General features: G+C 49.7%; 2 protein-coding genes and 1 long non-coding RNA gene across 9 annotated transcripts in view; 2 read left to right on the forward strand and 1 right to left on the reverse strand.

Moving 5' to 3' along the window:
* LOC113455515 overlaps window positions 1-1,573 on the forward strand; it is a 20,942-nt gene extending 19,369 nt beyond the window's left edge. Inside the window, exon 3 of the long non-coding RNA XR_003376606.1 lies at window positions 1,539-1,573. This is a non-coding gene — a long non-coding RNA (uncharacterized LOC113455515). The remainder of the gene's footprint in view (window positions 1-1,538) is intronic.
* Window positions 1,574-1,804: 231 nt separating this feature from the next.
* On the reverse strand, window positions 1,805-15,492 carry Tkfc (triokinase and FMN cyclase). 6 transcript variants are annotated; one of them, XM_005369642.3, is made up of 18 exons: window positions 15,457-15,492; window positions 14,138-14,243; window positions 10,392-10,581; window positions 9,137-9,247; window positions 8,864-9,045; window positions 7,107-7,185; window positions 6,736-6,825; window positions 6,187-6,221; window positions 6,027-6,111; window positions 5,845-5,934; window positions 5,099-5,215; window positions 4,607-4,726; window positions 4,301-4,438; window positions 3,435-3,541; window positions 3,229-3,332; window positions 3,074-3,107; window positions 2,875-2,964; window positions 1,805-2,339 (listed from the first exon to the last, which is right to left on the reverse strand). In XM_005369642.3, the coding sequence occupies exons 2-18, from the start codon at window positions 14,138-14,140 to the stop codon at window positions 2,178-2,180; spliced, it is 1,737 nt and encodes a 578-aa protein (XP_005369699.1). In that variant the 5' UTR covers window positions 14,141-14,243; window positions 15,457-15,492; the 3' UTR covers window positions 1,805-2,177. The 6 variants fall into 6 exon arrangements, with proteins under 6 accessions (XP_005369699.1, XP_026633123.1, XP_026633125.1 ...); XM_026777322.1 differs by lacking the exon at window positions 15,457-15,492 and adding an exon at window positions 15,247-15,447; XM_026777324.1 differs by lacking the exon at window positions 15,457-15,492 and adding an exon at window positions 14,905-15,239.
* A 125-nt stretch (window positions 15,493-15,617) lies between these two features.
* Window positions 15,618-19,875, forward strand: part of Ddb1 (damage specific DNA binding protein 1) — a 27,825-nt gene continuing 23,567 nt past the window's right edge. Inside the window, exons 1-4 of one of the 2 annotated variants that reach the window (XM_005369643.2) lie at window positions 15,618-15,812; window positions 16,896-17,044; window positions 17,785-17,901; window positions 18,198-18,437. In XM_005369643.2, coding sequence (XP_005369700.1) covers window positions 15,752-15,812; window positions 16,896-17,044; window positions 17,785-17,901; window positions 18,198-18,437 — 567 coding nt within the window. In that variant the 5' untranslated portion in view covers window positions 15,618-15,751. The remainder of the gene's footprint in view (window positions 15,813-16,895; window positions 17,045-17,784; window positions 17,902-18,197; window positions 18,438-19,875) is intronic. The other variant, XM_005369644.2, reaches the window with a different exon arrangement.

A 19,875-nucleotide genomic window follows, 5' to 3' on the forward strand; every position in this document is an offset into this window, starting at 1 on the left:
CCACAGAGAAACCCTGTCTCGAAAAAACAAACAAACAAAAAAAAAAACAAAAAACAAAAACAAAAAAAAAGAGTGCTTGGACTAAAGGGTTGCTACCAGGCTGGGTTCAAGGCCCCACCTCTTAATCCCATCACATTAGAAATAAAGTTTCAAACATAGGAGTTCTGTTGAAACACAGAAGCCTTTGCTGGTGCGACAATGTATTCAACTGAGAGTTTTGGCAATTTACCAAGGCCTCAGGACAGGCTTGACCCTTACAGATATAAGAAGGGCCAACCAGAGATCCATGATTGTATTTCTGGAATGCATGTTACTTAAATTTGGGTGGGTGTCCTTCATAATGAATGGCTTTAGGGTATATACTCCTAATGAAAGGAGTGTTCCCTGCCTTAAAGTCTGGAAAATGAGATTCAAAAAGGAGTGGAGGTGGACAGGCAAGAAGAATGATCTACTGTCACTCTGCTGGGTGATGGCAGAGTTGGGACCCACAAGTCCTCTCTGCCGGGTACATATATCTGTGCATGCTGATAACCAGCTTTGTTGCCAGGGACTTCTGATGGAGCAGGCTGACAGAAGACCCTAGGCCCAGAGGGTCTAATCTGAGAACACAGATGATGGGGTCCCTTTCTTAGTGTGACTGTAGAGATGGTGACACAGGAGGGGCATGTGCTTGACGCCAGTGCAGGCACTGGGGCTGGTATGACCTGTTCTTGTGACAGCGCTAGAACACCAGGCTGCCCAGGACCCTAATCCTCACCCGAGTCTTCACATCCTTGTGGGATGGCTACCATTGCCATGTGCAGCCATGCTCATGCACAGAACGTGTGCAGGCCAGAAGACGACGTTATCTCCTGCCGCCTAATGGGATCTGGTGACCAAATTCAAGTTGTTTGGCCTTCATGCTTCTACCCACTGAGCCATCTTGCTGGCCTGAGGTGGGTATCATTGAATTTTACAGATCTCAACTGGCCAAACATGGGCATGAGTTCCCATAGCTGACATAAAACAGAGCCAGACTTTCCATAGATATGACCTGCCAGTGCCTGGAATCACCTCTACACTGAGGATGTCATGCCTGTGGTGAACTGCGTATGCTATCACAGGCAGCAGTCTTTCACCTGGTCGGGGTGTAGGCAATGACTGCTCTAGAGCAGTGGGTTGTGACCCTTTTGAAAAACCACTAACTCCAAAAATATTTAATTATGATAACAACAGCAAAATTAGAAAATAATTTATGGTTGGGGTCACTACAACATGAGGAACTGTAATTAAAGGGTCACAGCATTAAGAAGGTTGAGAACCATTGCTCTAGAGAGACCTTGGGGCTGGTATGACTGTAGCTTCTGAACTATTACAGAGCCTCAAACACAGTGAGTCCATTTTCTTCTGGGGAACCCAATGCCCATGTAATTTCTGTTTTGTTTTGTTTTTTTTTCCGAGACAGGGTTTCTCTGTGGCTTTGGAGCCTGCCCTGGAACTAGCTCTGTAGACCAGCTGGTCTCGAACTCACAGAGATCCGCCTGCCTCTGCCTCCCGAGTGCTGGGATTAAAGGCGTGCGCCACCATCGCCCGGCCCCATGTAATTTCTGAAGAATCAGTTGTAGATCTGGTACAGAGACAAGCCTTTGTGCCAATCTGGTGTGCATTGGTATGGTGTGTGCTGGGACAGGAAAGGGGAGTCCCTATGGAACCAGCCCAGCTGAGCAGAAATTGTCTGGAGCACAGCTGATGAACTGCTTGCCAAGAGATGGGTCATGGCCACGGTAACCAGGGCTAAAGTCCCAAAGATGATGGCAGCAGCTTGTGGCTTCAATGGGTTTTATTAGTTTTCTTTCACACACTGACTGGGTGTTAGAGGCCTTCCAGAGGATGAGGCCTGGAGTATTGAAACCAAATAGGTACACCCAGTTAGAGATCATGTTGTACTCAGGAAAAGCCTTATCACTGACATTCAGAGCTGGATGGGGTGGGGAGAACATGACCTGAGGGACGCCTTTTCCTGAAGAGGAAGAGCAGTGTTGGCAGGGCACATGATCCACCCAGCCAGCCACTTACTGTTCACAGAACAGTTCTGGAGGGGTGGCAGAGGATGGGTGCTAGGGTGAGTGAGGGATAAGGTGACCATCTGAAGGCAAGAGGAAGTAAACAGGGAGAGGAGCTGAGGAGGAAAAAGGCAGTTATGCTCCCTGCGTCTGCAAGACTTCCAGGATGGCGCGGAAGATGGCGGCAACTGCCACTGCTCCAGGGTCTGGCTGATCTAGTCGTGCAGAGCTGATGTAACTAGCTCTTCCAGCGCCAGCTTCCATGTTCTTGGTGGCCTCGGCTGCTGCTTCAGCACTCTGAGGAAGGTGGGAGTAGGCTTAAGTACATGACAGTAGGCCTTTCCTTTCCCACTGGGCCCTGAAAATCTAATCCTGGACCCTTTGTCCTGTTCTGTCAGAAACCTCTGTACCATCGCTCAGTGGAAAGGTTACCTTTCATCTACTTCTAGCAAGGAATGGGGCCGCTATTTGCAGAGCCTCAGCCCAGGCACTAGGCTAGGCTCAGTGTATCTCCCTAGCCATATAACACTTTCTGAGATAGGTTGTTCGCCCTTATTTTTTTTTTTAAAGATTTATTTATTTATTATGTATACAACATTCTACCTCCATGTATGTCCACATGCCAGAGGGTGCCAGATTTCATTACAGATGGTTGTGAGCCACCATGTGGTTGCTGGGAATTGAACTCAGAACCTCTGGAAGAGCAGCCGGTGCTCTTAAACATTGAGCCATCTCTCCAGCCCCATCGCCCTTATTTTATACAGGTGGAAATCAAGGTGGAAAAGACCCTTTACTTGGCAGCTCCTTGGTTGTCCAGTCGAGCCTCACTCACCTTGACTGCTTTAGTCAGCACTGGGAGAAGACTGGCTCCTGGCTTCTTCCAGGCTTGCAGCTCCTGTCCTGCTGCCCACAGAGAATCCAGCTGGACAAGGTCAGAGAGAGGGAGGTTGAGAAGAAGCCCTGCTACTGAAGATAGCTTTAGGGCTTGTAGGCTTAAAAGGAGCAAGGGGAGCCACACCCTGAGTACACACCATTGTCCTATCTCCTGGTGCAGCCTTTCCATACCTGAAAGAATGAACAAAGAGGTTACTTTGGTGTGAAGATAGGGTCTGGCTGGGAGAAGGTAGCAGCTGTCAACTACCTCCCCAACACACCCCTGGGGTTAAGAAACAGGGCTCTGGCTCACTTCTGCATGGCCTCCAGGCCGGCATCCATGGCAGCAGACCACGCTGGGAGATCAGTCTTGGCTTTGAGAGCCTGGGCAGCTGCAGTCAGGAACAGGCCATAGAGCTGAGGAGGACCAGAATGCTGAGTACATAGAGCTGGCCAGCACTCAGCCAAACCTGCATCCCTCTGCATGCGCCTGCCTTTCCAGAGCCTGCTTCTACTCACCGCGCCAGATGAGCCTCCCATCTTCTCCAGCAGCAGGACAGACAGCTTGGAGAGCACCTGGGCAGGGCTAGCTAGAGCTGGGCCCTCCTTTACCCAGCCCTGGATGGCTGCAGGCAGAAAGACAGGTGGCCCTTCAGAGGTGCTGTCACTTCCTTTTCTCTCCCTGGTCTCTGCTAGTGTTTTCCTGATTGGTCTTCTTTACTGAGAGATGTGCTTTCTGCCTTTCCTTTTTCTCTTCTCTTTCCCATTACTCTTGGTTGACCTGGAAATCCTCATGAGCCACCATTGCGTGACTTTGCATTTTTGTAACCATGGAGACAGGAATAGTGCTTAGCTTCCTTAAATGGTGCTGAATGCACCTACCTACCTTCCTACCTACCTTCTGTATCTGTCTATCTGTGGTTATGTTATCTATCTATCTATCTATCTATCTATCTATCTATCTATCTATCTATCGTTTTTTTGAGATAGGGTTTTTGGTGTAGCCCTGGCTGTCCTGGAACTCACTCTGTAGACCAGAATGGTCTCGAACTCAGATCTGCCTGCCCCTGCCTCCAGAGTGCTGGAATTAAAGGCACACATCACCACTGCCAAGCTGAATGCATCTTTCTTAAATGGCTGAACAAGGGCTTTTGGTGACGTGGGCATCTGAGAATGCTGAGGGCAGCAGAACAGATCACTTTCCCATTTGTAGTGTGGGAAACTCCTTTCTTTTGGGAAAACAAGCTGCGAGGTGCCAAATGCCCCTTGGTAAAGGAAGGTAGCAGCTCCATGAAAGCCCCTTAATGTTCTAGAAACTGACTCATGAAATGTCCAGTAAGAGATAGTATGCCATATTAGCCCCTGAGCATCCCATAGAGGCTAACCTTTGGCAGCACGGCTATGAGTAATGCCACAATCCCCGTCACCAGCAGCCCTGTCCAGAGCATTCAGGTGCTCCTCCAGTCCGATCAGGGTGGTGCACACCCGCTCCAGCACAAGCGTCATCTGCTTTGCTGCTCCACCTAGAAAGGGAGGGCAGTATGCAGAGGCCTTGCTGGACCTTCTCACAGCCAAACCTGACCAGTGTGGGAGGTATGGGTACCGAGGTCCCTATATACCCCACCCTTTGGTGCTCAAGCCAAAGTCCTGACCACAAGGACTCTTGGCTCTCCATCAGCAGGGCCCAGTACCTCCTGCTGCAGTGGCCTCAGGGGTCTCTGGAGGCTCTGTGGGAGCTTCTCGGGTCCGCTTCCGCCCAGTCACAGACATCTTGGCCATGTGAGGCCAGGCTGTTGCAGTAGTTTCAGCATCTAGAGGCAGCCATATAACTTGTTCAGACAAGATCAGGTAGGGGCTGGACTTCCCACCTGGCCCTGAAGACTGGTTCCCTCAGCTGTCTGTAAGAAGGTAGCCTAAATCAGTGAGACTATACCGAGTATCTGTTGCATACTGAGTGTAGGGGGGTGGGCATTTCCTGGGGAGAGGGTAAGGCAGATGTGAGGAAGACACCAATACCAAATTTACGGAGTTGAGTGAGAGGTGAAGGCAAAAAGCCAGAAAGAGCATCTTTACAGGTCTAGAACCAGACTGTCAGCATTGGCCTTAATGCGGTCTCTATGCTAGAGCCTGAGGATGGATGATGTTCTTTCTAGCAATGTCTGTAGGCTCCAGGTCTCTCTTACCTATCAGCTTCAGCAGGGGGTCATCCACAAGCAGCAGGGTAAGGGAAACACCAGACATCTCTAGTGCTGACATGAAGGTACCCACCAGGGCACGGGCGACCTTCACTCCACGGCTCTCTGCAATGCCAAGCACAGAAGCCTGTAAGTGGGAAAGGGAACTACCACAGAGCATCTTAAAAAGAAACCAAACAGCAAAACAAGGGCCTTGCAGGCCAAGGCCTGTGATGAGCAGGGAAATGACCTCATTTCCTCAAAGCATCCCTCAGTGACAGCCCATTACCACATTCCTTGGAGATAGCCCTCCCGAGGGACTGATAAATAACAGTTCTCATTTAGTGAGTTCTTAGCAGGCACCAGACATCCTACATATACTTAGTCTCATTTAATCCTCATAACCCTCCTATACTGCAGGTGTTGCTATTATTACTCCCACACTCAGGACCTCAGCAGCTGGCAAAAGTAACAATTTAACTCAAGCTCGTGATTGCTCAGCTGATGTTCTGGGCCATGATAGGACACTGCCTCAGCTGCTTATCTTACACCTAGGTTCAAACCAGGTTCAAAGAGTTAAGGGAGCCAGGCATGGACACAGAAGCAGGAGGATATCTGTGAGTTTAAGGCCAGTCTGGTCTACACAGTGAGTTCAGGCCAGCCAGGGCTACCTAGTGAGACACTGTTTCAAAAATCAAAACAAAACAAAATTAAAAAAAAAAAAGGCTACAGGTCCTCTTGTAGTGTGGGCTCACCCAGCAAGCGTACGGCAGCATCAGCTATGATGCCCAGTTCCAGGAAAGACAGGCCACCCAGATTGTTGACTATCAGCACCACCGAAGAGCCTGTGGACAATTGATGACACCTCAGTAAGACTTTTGGTGGCCTGTGCAGAGGGGCAGGAGGGGCTCGAGACTGGGGACTGAAGGCTACTCACCTGACTGTACAGGCACATGGGATACATTGGAGGTGTTTGTCATGTGGTCAAGCATGAGAGTGACAATCTTTTCAGCAGGTGCCATCTGTCAGAAGAAGCAGGAGTGAGTGTTTCTGGGAGACCTTAGGACTGGGCTGGGCTGAACAAGGAATCTATTTACCTTTACTCGCTGAACACCAGCTTCCCCATGAATCCCTGTGGAGAGATGTGGCCGTTACTGGCTGGCTAGATGCTTTCATTAATGACACACAAAGTGTTCAATACAAGGCTGGGTACAACGAGTGTGGACAGTGGGTAGAAAAGGAAAGAATAATGAAAAACAGGACAACACATGGTGTGGCTGCAGAGCCTATTGTATTAGAAACCCACGGGCAGAAGTTGAACATGTCAGTGACAGACAAGGTGTCCTTTGGACCAATAGGGTTATACACTGGGGCTTGAGGAGGAGTACATGGGATGATGTGGGGGAAGTGAGGTAGGAGGAACATGGTGCTCTATGTGTTCAGAGCCTGGGCACAGATGGCAAAGTGGAGAGAAGTCAGGGAGGTTGTCTAGGTTGTGCCTTAAGTGCCCACCGATGAATCCGGAGACCTCCTGGGAGACACTAAGTAAGCGGGGAGGATCAGGCAGACAACTCCAGGACCTTAAAGGTGGGCAGAACTCAAGGCAAAGAAAAGGAATGGCTGGGGCACAGTCGCTATAGGCTTACCCAGGCCTAGTTCCACTTCGTCAGCTGCGAGCTCAAAGGTGGGTTTGGAGCCAGGGACACTGCAGGAGGACAAGCTCACCCCCAGGGTGCCTAGGGAGAATGAAGCCTGTTGGCAGCAGGTGTCAGGATGGCAGCTGCAATGCCATGGAAGCCTAGCCCATAGGCATCCTGTTCTCTGAGCAGGCTGCCCAACTCTTCATCTTAGGGATGAAGAGAGTCCAAACTCTGGTACCTATGGCTTCCAGGCTCCAGGGCCTCCACAGGGGACCTTCCCCCCAGCCTCTAGGGAAACACAGGAAGGCTTCTGGTATAGCTGGTAGGAGCCTGCTCTGAATCCCCAGGTCTGCCACATCCTTGGAGCTGGTACTCACCCATGGCCTTGGCGACCAGGCTCACCCGCTTTGCGATCTCCTCCAGCCCCACACCTTCCTCAGCCAGAGCACCTGCCACCTGTAGCCGCCCAGAGAGAAAGAGAACAAGGATGGTGGGTGGAGAGTCACTGGATCACGGGGAGCAGAAGAGAGGCTGGGAAGAATTTTCTTGTTGGGAGGGAGAATCTCAGGATTTCTACACTAAATGTGGTCCAGCACATTTAGGGTAGAAGAACGTCCTCTCCTTATTTACAGCATAGCTGCTGGGAGTCTTCAAGAGTTTCTGTTTGGGGAAGAGGGTGTGGATCCATGGTAGGTTTGCCTGGCGTGCATAAAGCACATTCCCAGCAAAACACATACACATATTGTCATTCTCTCTCTCCCTCCCTCCTTCCCCCCACTCCAGTCTAGTGGAGCCAGAATGAGAAATGATCCTAGATAAGGCAGGTGATTTGTTCAGGTCAGTGTCACACAGCTGTTGCTGATCAGTTTCCCGATTCCTAGATCTCCTTCGTCCAGAGCGCACACTTTAGCTCCATTTACTTATCCCATTCATTCATCCACCATCCTACTCGGTTCACCAACAATCTACTGAGCTGGAAAGAAAAGAGGAAGACTGAATCACAGGCTTGCTTTCAAGGATCTCGGAGTCTGAAGAAGAGAAGCAGGGACACACATTTAAAGTGAGCTCAAGACGGCACATGGATCAGGAGGCTGAGAGAACTCTGAGAAAGGCTTCTCAGTAGCTCAGGGTGCTGAGATCAGGAAGAGGACCACATGGAACATGTCAGGACTGAGCCAGGACACAGAAGGCTGACCAAATAAAAGATTTTGCAGGGATAGATATGGCGTACATAAAGCCACAGAGGTGAGCTCCAACTCAACAGATACAGGGAGGGCCCTGTGTTTATGGAGCATACGGGGAAAGAAGGGGTGCTGGGCAGTGAAGTCAGGACTGATGAGGTGGGACAGGAGTGTGGTGATGAATGGCTAGGGAGGTAGCTCAGTGGTTAAAAGTACTTGCTGCTCTTTCAGAGAATCTAGGTTCAGTTCCCAGCACCCACATGGCAGCTCACAACTGTCTGTAACTCCAGTTCTAAGAGATCCAATACCCTCTTCTGGCCTCCCCTGGAACTGGAGTTATAGTTGTGACCTACCATGTGATGGCAACGAATCCCAGGTCCTCTGCAAGAGCAGCCAATGCTCCTAACTGCTGAACCACCTCTCTAGCCTCAAATAAATAAAAGGAGTGTAGTGGGCACCCCCAACCAAGGGGTTTGAGTTGACTATGGGAATCCAAGATGCTCTCAGTGAGATGAAAATTGGGCACAATACACACTTTTGTTGTTGTTTTGACACACGGTCTCACTATGTTGTCTAAGCTAGCCTCAAGTTTAAAATCTTCCAGTCTTAGCCTTCTGAGCGCTGACCAATATGCATTTTAAAAAGACACCCCGGGGATAGTGTGGGCAACAGACTGGCAAGGCAGGAGTGCAGTACGCAGATACGGGAGCCCAGTGGGAAGGTAAAAGCCGTGATGCAAAGTGAAGGACAGGGTATGAGGAGGATCCCTGCTGCACCGGGAGACGTGTGAGGGAGGGGCAACTGATTAGGAGAGGGAGGAGGAAGGAAAGGGAACTGGTCTGTGAGAATGCCTCATTCTATCTAGACTTAATGGCTGAGACAATGGTGGGGACTTGGTAGGTCAGGGTAAAGAAATGACTGGTGCCTCGGGGTGCCAGGGTTTGGAGGCTAACCTTGTGGATAAGCACGGTGCCACACAGGCCACGCCGGCCGGCCTTCTTCAGAACAGTGAAGGCACTGTCATCCCCGATCACCACCATCTCCACAGAGATGCCCTCGGCCCTGGCCTGCTCCATGGCAAATCCAAAGTTGAGGCGATCCCCAGTGTAGTTCTTCACGATGAGGAGGGTACCCGCTGCAGGAGCAGTAATGTGGTACTGTTAGCCTTGCCCTCAGCCACCCCACAGTGCCCATCCACAGCATTTTCTCCAATATGCAAACCTGACCTGTGCCTGCCTGGGCCACAGCTCTAATGGCTGCCAGGATGCTGCCCACAGCTGGAGAAGCAAACACGGATCCTACAATGACTCCGGTCAGCATTCCCTTCCCGATAAAACCTGGAGATGGAGAGAGGTAAGGCTACTGGGTAGCATTTACACCTGTTATTCCTGGGGCTTCCCGCATTCTGAGCTCCTACTGTGTGCTTGTGCTATGGCTAACCCTTCCATAGGAGTCATCTTGGAGGGTTCCCCTGACTTCCAACCTTAAAGAACTCTGTCCTCTTCCACCATTTTCTGGTCTTCCTCCTGTTCTTTTTACATAAAGCTTTTGAAAAAAGATTTCCTGAGTATTTTGCAAGTGTGTGTATGTGTGTGTATGTACCACGTGTGAGCCTAGTCCCCATGGAGGTCATAAGAGGGCAGAGGGTCCCCTGAAACTGGTTACAGATGGTTGTGAGCTGATATGTGGATGCTGGGAACTGAACCCGGGTCTTCTGCAAGAGTAACAAGTGCTTTTAAGCACTGAGTCATCGCTCCTGCCCCTCATTGTACATTCTATTGTATGTTAAATCCCTTAAGGCTCTCCGAACTGCTCTTACTCACATCTGTCTTCCTGGAGTGGGCCATTAAAGTTTCACAGGGGCAGGGTCTTGCTGACTCCCAGGTGTGCTCTGCATAGGGCCAGCTGTATGGCAGGTACACCAGGTGTGCTCTGCATAGGGCCGGCTGTACGGCAGGCTCACTAATACGTGCTGGATGAATAGACGGAATACTGAGACGGACCGGAAAGGTGCAGATGACACAAGGTCTGAGCCCTGGGGAAGGCTCCTAACGAGGCTCATATCCCTGGCACCAAACAGGAAGTCAACTAGGATGGTTCAAGGGTAGGAAAAGACATGGTAGAGATGCTGATGGATCCTGCTTTGGGCTGGCAGAGTCAGGGAAGTTTCATGGAGGTGCTGGGTCAGCAGGATTGGAAAAAAAGGCAAGGAAGACTTTTGCAATCACCAACTTCTTAGGCTGGGAGCGTCTCACAGATTATCTGGCTCAACCCTGCATTTCTAGAGCTGTAACAATTTAGATGCAAAGACAGGCTGTGACTGACCTTGGGGCAGCCAGGAGTGGGAGGATGGAAACTGGGCACATTCCTAACTCTGGCCTCAGCATTGTCTGTCTGGCACCTCATACTAGCACAGAGAATCTCCCAGGATCCCTACTCTGCTCTGGCCTGTAACCCTCACAATCAACACAAGATACTCACCAGCATGGGCAGGCTCATGGCCTGAACCTCCACCTGAAAGAAGTGCCACCCGGCCTTTGAGGCTGTCCAGGTCAGAACGCAGGGCCACACGGTGCCCTTGCAGGAGCTGCAGGTTAGGATTACAGGCCACTAACCCAGCAAGGGCATCATCAGCACACAATTCCACCGAGTTCACCAGCTTTTTGGAGGTCTGTGGAGGAGAGCAAGAGGAAGTTCAGAGTGTGGTCAGCAGGGACCCTCATCCTGCCCAGCTACAATGCTGCGCTACATTTCCGCGGGAATCTCATGTTGGGGGAAAGGAATTACAGAAGTCGCTGAGGGATTCCGAGGACACAGTATACCTTGCATTGTTTTGTTACCAGGTGGATATGCCTGTGACTTCTCAACTTTCAACTTTTTATCCAGTGCCTAATTTATAAGCCTTTTGTACCATGGTTTCTGTCTATCCCGAGAAACAGTGTCAATGAAAAGCAATTGGGGGAGTTTATGTCTTCACCAGGAAAAAATAATGAAGTTGGGGCCCTGCCTGTTTCTGTCAGAGGAGGAGGTAAGTTTTAGGCTGAGACTCCTGTGATGGAGGAAGGGCATGAGCAGGCCCTCAGCCATCAGAAGCTACAATTAGGCTTTACATGTTCCATCTGGATCTCTCATGCAGCGTGGCAGTGCCCAGTGCTAGGCCCTGCATATTCAGAGAGCAGAATGCTATTCCTGCCCTCCATGGGATCACGAGTATCATTTTTTTTTAAAGATTTATTTATTTATTATATATACAGTGTTCTGTCTGCATGTATACCTGCAGGCCAGAAGAGGGCACCATATCTCATTACAGATGGTTGTGAGCCACCGTGTGGTTGCTGTGAATTGAACTCATGACCTCTGGAAGAACAGTCAGTGCTCTCAACCGCTGAGCCATCTCTCCAGCCCCACGAGTATCATTTTTACATGCTATGTGAGAGCGATACATATGTGCATGGCAGCACAGAAGAAAGGGACCTCAATCTCCTGAAGGGACCCAGGAATTCTTTATGAAGAATAAGTAGGAAATATGTAGTAAGCATTGGGACGAGGGGTGGGGGCTACTCTGGGCAAAAGGAAGCATAAGCCAAGACATGGAGGTGTATGATAGACCAGTGGCTCCAAGAAGCATCAGCGTGACCCAAGCAACATGGGGCTGGCAGGAAGAGGTAGGCAGAGACCTCACAAAGCACAGGAGGAATCTTGTTAAAGGAGTGATTCGGGTCAGAGCCTCAGCTCCGCTAGCCCTAACTAGACGCAGCTACAAGTCCTCAATAGGACAATTAAAGAAACAGCGGTAAAGAGCAGAGAAAGGAGATTTAGACAATGTGCACTCGCTGGGAAGAGGAGCAAAGAAAGTCTAGTGACTCCCCCTCTCCGAGTCTGTCCTCAGGGGACTGACTTCAAGAGAGATCAAGAGGTATGAATACTCTAGCAGTTCTAGCTGGGTGTGGTAGCACGTGCCTGTGATCCTCGGGCTGGAGGGTTGAGAGTTCAAGGTTAGCATCAGCTAACAAAGTACAAAGTTTGAGGCCAGCCTGAGTTACAGGAGACCCATGTATCCCAGTCACATAACAACTGAAACAAAACTGGTGGTGTTGGTGCACACCTTTAACCCCAACACTTAGGAGGCAGAGGCAGGTGGATCTCGAGGTCCGCCTGGTCTACAGAGTGAGTCTCAGCACTACAAGGTCTACAAAGAGTAACCCTGTTGGAAAAAATAACAAAACAAACAAAACCCCACAAAGAACAACAACAAACAACCCTTAAACAAAAAGCCTAGCCACTCCTGATCAAGGTATGGGTCTGCCCATCACTGACCCCTCACTCTCTGCTCTTGTTTTTCTGGCAAGGTGATCTGAAACGTTGTCAGAACTGTGTGAGATCTCTTCCTGGCAGTTTCTCATGACTAGCACCAGGGCTTCAGTCTCTATCATTCCCCAGCATGAGATTCCTGGGAAAATTCCAATTTCTGGGGGGGAGAGTATTGTTTTAACAGTCTGCTATCTAATAGTTGGGGGAGGGGTGTGCAACTGTCTCTCTTTAGAATGTCTTTCTCCCTGACAGGGCAGTTACCCTGTGATAAGTTAGGGCATGCTTAGGAGGGAGGTTAAAGGCTGGCCTAAGAACTCCAGAGACTGAGTCTTTACAGGGAGTGCAGCCAGAAGGGAGCGATGTGGGACTAGGGTAGTTGGGAGCTCAGACTCTACAGTCACTGGGACTTGGTATCAAAGTCCACTCCTGCCTGTCATTAGCTATGAGAACTCAGGGAGGACACATCTGTTCTGGGCTCAAGTCTTCCGCTGTGAAACAGCGGTTTACTGGAGTAGAGCTTGGACCAGCGGTAAGGAAAAAGCTCATTGAAAAGGACCTATAGTCCCTTTTGTGAAGAGGCTTTGAAAAGCTGGAGCTAGCTAAACAACGGCTTTGGGGTTGGGACGCAGCGCCCTGCCTTTGTCCTCGGAGGCACAGGAAGAGTGGAACTCAAAGTGGAGCCTGAGGAGACTGCTGGTGCCACCTACTGGTCTGCAGCTGGCCAGGTCCCTGCAAAGTGCACTTCCTGCCTCCTTCCTGAACCTGCCACTACCCAGTTGCAAAATGCAACACTGACGTCCCCTGCCAAGCTTTCCTCCAATTAACAAGGGCCCAGGCCTTAGCACCTGCTTAAGGGTGAGGGCAGTAGTCCGGGTCAATAGGGAGCAAGCAGAATAAGATGGGCTCCATTTCTTAGGCATTAAGAGCCAGACTATTTCGAAGTTTTTAGTAACATGTGCAGTTGAATTTCTTCCAATGACCACTTGGAAGAAAGATGAGCACAAAGAGGAGCCTGAAGCACAACAAACGATGGTGCTGAAAGTTACACAGCCGGCAAGGGCCTGGAGCTGCCCGCTTCATCTCAACCGCCTGCTGCTTTCCCAGACACAGGGTGCCAGAGCTCTCCTAAGAAAGGCACAGTGTTGGGAAGGAGGACCCGCTGCATCCTGTAAAGTTGTGTATTGTATCAACTCCAAGCCTAGTCCCCAGCACCACCGCCCTTCCAGAGAGTCCCAATCATCCCTGCACTAGAGCCATTCCTGTTTCTCGGTAACACCAGGGAAGGAAAAGTAAGAAAGGGGAGGTACGATGTGAGGCCACTAAGATTCTAGTCTGAGCCACACACACAGCAACGTGGTAGCAGGTCTTAATCAGCCACACTGCAGATGGGGGTGGGGGAGAGGAGAGGCTCAGAGAGGGCAAGCCTTCTGCATAGTAGTAACACAGGTGATGGGGGTGAGGCTGAAATCTGAACCCAAATCTGCTGAAGATCACTTTTAAAACTGAGCCCAGGGGCATTGTGAGCCTCCCATATAGCATTTCTCTGCTCTGGGAGCAGCCCACACATGCCTGGGCTGAGGAGCAGGCACCAGATTGTTCTTCCCGCTTCCCCCCCACCCCACTAGTAAGGCAACTTATGACAGCAAGTAACTTGTTCTGATCTAAATGCTTGCCTGAGATCCTAGCTGTAGGGGTTTCAGAGTGCCTCAGGCCAGCCTCAGACCTGGCTTAGCCCAGTGGCCTGCAGGAAGGGGAACGGGGATCAAGCCTGGAGATACAAACTGAAACTCTTGACTTCTGAACCCCAGCAGACAGCAGCATCTCAGTTGGGGAATAGGGAGATTCAGGGTGCCCAGAGAGAGGATCCCCATGGTTCTCCTACTGTAAACCGCCGCCCCCCCCCTCACAGGACTCACCATGGTTGGGAGGCTCTGAAACAGCAGAGCTCACACTTCTGCTCTGAGCTGCGGGAGGGTGGCCAATTGAGTGCTAACTGGTCTCAGGTGGAGGCAGTGGCAGCACCTGCAGCGGCAGGAAGGACTTGAGCTGTGGAAGGCCCTGGCAGTCAACTGGCACAATCATGCTTCCAGTGCCTTAGGAATTAGGGAGCTGCCTCAGACTTTGATCCAAGTCCAAACTCTAATACATGGGCTAGGGATGGAGAGCAGCGTGGGCCTGGCCAAGGTTCACACCCACACTTGGCCCAAAGGCAGATCAACTCATGTTGGGCACAGGGTTGCCACTCTGCCTGGGAGCAGCACCCACTCCCTCATCAAGGAGCAAAGTTACCCACAGATAGTGTCATATCTTACATGGCTATCACTAACGGTAAAGATGTACAAAGATCTTCACCTTGCTGGCTGGCCACACCAGGATCAAGCCAGCCTTGTGACCTTATTTTACTTTGGGAACACCCACTGAAAGCTCTAGTGAATTGTCAAAGATTGTACTGGTAAAAGGCAGGTCTTGAGCCCACATCTAGTCTTATTACAAAGCCTAATTAATGTTCCTACTGGTCATCCAGTTCTCAGTCAGGCAGAGTCCGAGCTAGGGAAATCGGAGGTATAAATCACTCCAGTTAGACCTAGCTCCACCCATCTCTGCCTCAACTTACTAGAGAGACTTTTAGTTAAACTGATCTCCTTAGGTCTCAGCTTCACCTATAAAATAGTTTGATCCTCACTGGCATTTTGCAGATGCTTCTGGCCTCGTTTGCTGCTCCTTGTGGGGGTGGGGAAGTGGAGGTTGTCTGATAAAGCCTGGGGCCTAGATCTGCAGAGCTGACTGCACTGGCCACCTGGGTCATTAAGGCTCTTGCTATGAAATGCCGGCGTTGTGTTTGCGTTGGGAATTTGTTTCGCAATAGGGACAACTAATAGTGCCGGCAAGTGATCTAGGTAGAGGGCCCTTTCAGGATGGTTGTTCTAAAGTCAGTTGAGGGCATTCGAGGGAACTGGAGGAGCTGGAAGAGTTAAGCAAAAAGAAAGCGCGGCTCTAGTCTGGGATGTGCACAGATCTTTGTCACCTCTCTTCCCTTTCTAGTCCTCCGCAACCCCTCCGGTCTCAAACGGGAGAAAACAACCCCGAGGACTCCTGGAGCTATGGAGGAGGGAAAGAGGCAGAATTGAGGAAGGAAGGGGCGCGGACTGGAGAAAGGAGCCAGCAGGCGGGCTGAGTGCACGGCGGGTGTCGAAGGACCGTCCCGGACTAGCGGAACCCGGTCTCGTCTGCGTACCCGAACCGTCGCTCTCATCCGGGGACTGCTGCTCCTGGCGGTAAGGAAAGGGCGGAGCCTCAGGGGCGGGACGTCGCTTGGTTGGCCGCCTCGGGCTCCGTAAGTCCTCCAAGAGGCCAGGTGAGGCCATCCCGTGATCCTCCGCGCCCGGCCTCTCTGGCCTGCAACGTGTCTAGGGGCGGAGGCAGCGGCCACGGAGTTGGCTGCGTGAGGGTGGGGGTTCTCAGTCTCTTCGCTCGTGCCCATATCTCTAGAGTTGCTCTAGGCTCCCCACCGGCCAGCCCAAGGCCTCAACATGTCGTACAACTACGTCGTAACGGCGCAGAAGCCTACCGCAGTGAACGGCTGTGTGACCGGTGAGGCTGCCCTGGCCGGAGACCCCGGCGAGGGAGGGAACCCAGGCCTAGGGAGGCTGGCGGCCCCAGGGGCGGCAGGAGCAAGGCTTGGGCCCCGGGAATGGAAGGCGCTGGTAGCCGCGGAACGTCCCTCTCAGCTCGCGGCCTTAAAGGAGCTGTTTCACCACGCGCCATTTGGGCAATGCAAGCTGCTTTTGAGGGTCCCTTTTGCTCATGGGAGGTCACTTAGCTTTGAGAAACGGCCCAGGCCCGGTGGGACAGAGAGGTGTGCATGCTGATTGAGCCTCGAAACTGGCCTCATGTGGGCAGGGGAAAGGGGGAGATAATAATGGGGGCTTGGGATCAGAATTTTCCGGTGGTTGTGCGGGAGGTGGAGGAATTTGAGTTATTTCTGCACCCCCCTCAAAAGGGTGAGCAGCCCTCTCCAGACCCACCCTTTTGCCTCGGGGGGGGGGTTGTTTACTCGAGGGCGCTGCTGGAGAACGAGGTTTGGTTGGCCAGCCAGTGTGCCGGCTCTGCCTTGTTTGTGTGCATGGCTCTAGATGGGCAATCACACCCCCAACCAAAGAATATTCATCCTCAACTCATATTTCCCGTTGAATGTTCAGTCCTCAAACTCGTGTGTTTATATAAATGCTAATCATGATTTCATAACAAAAGTTCCTTGTTCAGAGAGCTAAGAGTGGATTGCTTGGGAAGCAAAGGGGTGTGTAGACAACACAGAAAGCTCTGAGAGTTTTTCTTTATCTTTCTTGCAAAGGTTCTGGGAGGCTTTGGATGGGAACTCAATGAGACACACCTTTTAGCCATCAGCTTCAATTACTGTCTGCTGTTCTAATTTAGAAAGGAAACCCCAACAGAACCATCAGAAGGGTTTTCGTGTTTATAACCTGTTGAGACAGGCTGTTGCCCATTATATGGTACATTTTTTTTTAAAGCCTAATTAAGGATGTATTTTGTTGAATGTGAAGTGAGACATTGAGGTGCTGTGTTTGGTGAGGAGGCAAGGTACTTAGGTAGCCTTAAGAGGTACTGGAAAGACCCATCCTCCAGTTTCCAAAGTTAGAGGCTCTCTTCTTTCAGGACACTTTACTTCTGCGGAAGATCTGAACCTGTTGATTGCTAAAAACACAAGATTAGAGATCTATGTGGTCACTGCAGAAGGCCTTCGGCCAGTCAAAGAAGTGGGCATGTATGGGAAGATTGCAGTCATGGAGCTTTACAGGCCCAAGGTAAGTGTTCTTAGTTGGGACAGACAATGAAAGAACCTTTAGTTGTGTGTTTTATATTATTCTTTGGGGTGACGGCTTAAGTAGAGAAGCACTCTTTTGCAAGTTTCCTATAAGGAGAGGTTTCTTTTTTTTTTTTTTTTTTTTTTTGAGACGGGGTTTCTCTGTAGTCCTAGCTGTCCTTGAACTTGATTTTTCAGACCAGGCTGACCTTGAACTCACAGAGCTCTGACCACGCCTCTACCTCCCACCACCCAGCCATAACCGGTTATCTTAACAGTTTCGCCATTACAACTAGAACGATTGTGAAAACAGTGTTTTTGAGGACCAAGGTAGTAAGACTTTGCAGATCGACTGTAGATTTAATTGTTACTACAGATTTTTCTCTCCAAATACTTTGGTGAGGGAGAAACATTGCATTTTTTCTTTCAGAATTTGAACCGAGTAAGATGAATTTTAGGTTAGAATAGGTGAGAACCTCTTGTTTACAGATCCAAGAGATGGAGAACTGTGATAGCAAGGACTAGATGTTTACCAGCTTCAGTCTGGCCTTTTGTACATTCCCTTAGGGCTTGTGTGAGCTTTTGTCCTGTAACAGGCGCACTGAGTGTTTTCTCGGTAGGGACAGTAGGCTTTGGAAAGTCCTTTAAAGGCATAGCATGCTTAAGGAATGTTTAAAAGGCTGGGCAGGTTGTTCCTGTTTTTGAAAGACCTTCTTTTGACCCTAAAATGTTGGATTTCAGGGGGAGAACAAAGACCTGCTGTTCATCTTGACTGCTAAGTACAATGCCTGCATCCTGGAGTATAAGCAGAATGGCGAAAGCATTGACATCATTACAAGAGCCCATGGCAATGTCCAGGTGAGGTGGCTACTTTAAGATGATCAATTTTTCTGGTAGGGCTGTCAGGTTTCAGTGATGAACAGTGAAATGTCAGGGCATCGCACTATAATGAGAGAAACAAGTAAGCCCACATGGCTTGAATTGCCTAGCTAGTCCAAGGAAAAGTGAATAATTCACCTAGCCACTCATGGGAAAAACAAATGTGTTGGTGTTTGGGCTACCAAACTATGTCAGGTGCTCTCATCTGCCTGGGAAAGCATTGTACCCACCCAGTATCTTCTGCTTTGACTACTGAGCTTCTTCCCTAATTCCAGGGGTTTTTCCCCCCACAGGACCGTATTGGTCGCCCCTCAGAGACTGGCATCATTGGTATCATTGACCCTGAGTGCCGAATGATTGGCCTGCGACTCTACGATGGCCTTTTCAAGGTCATTCCCTTGGACAGAGACAACAAAGAGCTCAAGGCCTTTAACATCCGCCTAGAAGAATTGCACGTCATTGATGTCAAGTTCCTGTATGGTTGTCAAGCACCTACCATTTGCTTTGTCTACCAGGTACAGGACCCGAGGAAAGAGGGAGAAACTGGTTTGGAATGGTGGGAGTGGGATTTTTGCCAAAGGAATGTCTGCTGAATTTGGTAGCAGGGCAGGGAGAAGTGTTGCTTATTTTCTAAAACATTTGACCAAAACCGTTAATATGGGTCAGATTTTTTTTCCTTTTTTGCTTTTTGGGGTGTAATAGTATTGGGATCAGCAAATGCTCCTGGGTTTATAGCAGGTTTTAATCCGGAGATTATACTCCAGTTGTAGGCCTTGGGGATTTTATAGAGTGACCTAGTTTATCCTTTGAGTCTCTTACCAGCATGCTAGAGGATTATGAAAACTTGGCTGTAGAGAAATGATTCAGAACTTTCCTTTACAAGCCAAGAGAAAATACCTTGGGTAGTGCCTTACTTTATAGTCTTTGAAAGAGGTTCACATGTTGTCTAGCACTCTCTTTCTGGTGACTTGCTGGCTCTTGACTTCTATTTTAGTCAGTGCCTAAAACTTTAGCAGAGCTGATCCTGGGCAGCTGTTCTCTAGTTCAGATTTGTTAAGTGGGGGTGGGGCACAGACATCCAGACTAACATGCTTACATCTTGGTAAAATCTCAGCCTTTAACAAAGGGCCAGGCTACATGAGGTCAGGTTACTTGCCTATGGTCCCATAAATGACAGAAGAAAATGATGGTCTGCTTCCATGCTGGATGGTAGAGTATAATGCACCTGAGAACACTTACAGAGATAGCCCTGCAGAGTAACGGAAATAGGGTATGTGGTATTTTATGTTTTTGGTATCACCATAATGCTATAGTCCTGAGACTGATTAACGTAAGGCTGAGTAAAGCTGAAACTAGTTGAGGTTAATTTTATTTTATTTATCTTATTAACTATCAGAACTGAGATTAAAAAAAAAACCTTTGAATTTCTTTTATTTTTTCAGTTTTTATAAATATCAGGTCATTAAAACAATGGTGTTGATTACATGGGGCTGGTTCTGGCCCTGGCTGTTCCCAGGCCAGGGATGCCACTTGTGAATGCTTTTCATTTCTGTGTCTCAGAGGCCCAAATCCATCTTCACTTGAACTTTTTGTGAAGATGGATGGAAAAGTTTATCAACTAAAAGTGACTGACTATGCCAACAGTTGAGTACTAGGCGCCTTCTGTGAAAGGTGCTTTGCTGAGGTGTGCTCCTTGCGTTGAAACATGTTAAATTCCTTCCATGGTTTCTTAGACTTTGGTCTGAGCTTGATTGAAGCCATCTTCTGTTGGCTGAATGTCGTTTTCTCCCCTGCCCTTTAGCCTCTTAAACGTGACTCTGACAGCTCCAAGACTGATGTGAGTCATGATTCCAAAAAAGGAGGGGAGCCGGGCGGTGGTGGCGCACGCCTTTAATCCCAGCACTCGGGAGGCAGAGGCAGGCGGATCTCTGTGAGTTCGAGACCAGCCTGGTC

The sequence above is a fragment of the Microtus ochrogaster genome, unplaced genomic scaffold (genome assembly GCF_000317375.1).
Source record: "Microtus ochrogaster isolate Prairie Vole_2 unplaced genomic scaffold, MicOch1.0 UNK56, whole genome shotgun sequence".
Taxonomy (NCBI): Eukaryota; Metazoa; Chordata; class Mammalia; order Rodentia; family Cricetidae; genus Microtus; species Microtus ochrogaster.

Coding starts and splice junctions, on each gene's coding strand:
- Tkfc (XM_005369642.3), bottom strand. Junction 9,248..10,391: donor CCATGAGCCTGCCCATGCTG/GTGAGTATCTTG, acceptor CTCCATCTCCAG/GTTTTATCGGGAAGGGAATG. Junction 6,112..6,186: donor CTGGTGTTCAGCGAGTAAAG/GTAAATAGATTC, acceptor TTCTTCTGACAG/ATGGCACCTGCTGAAAAGAT.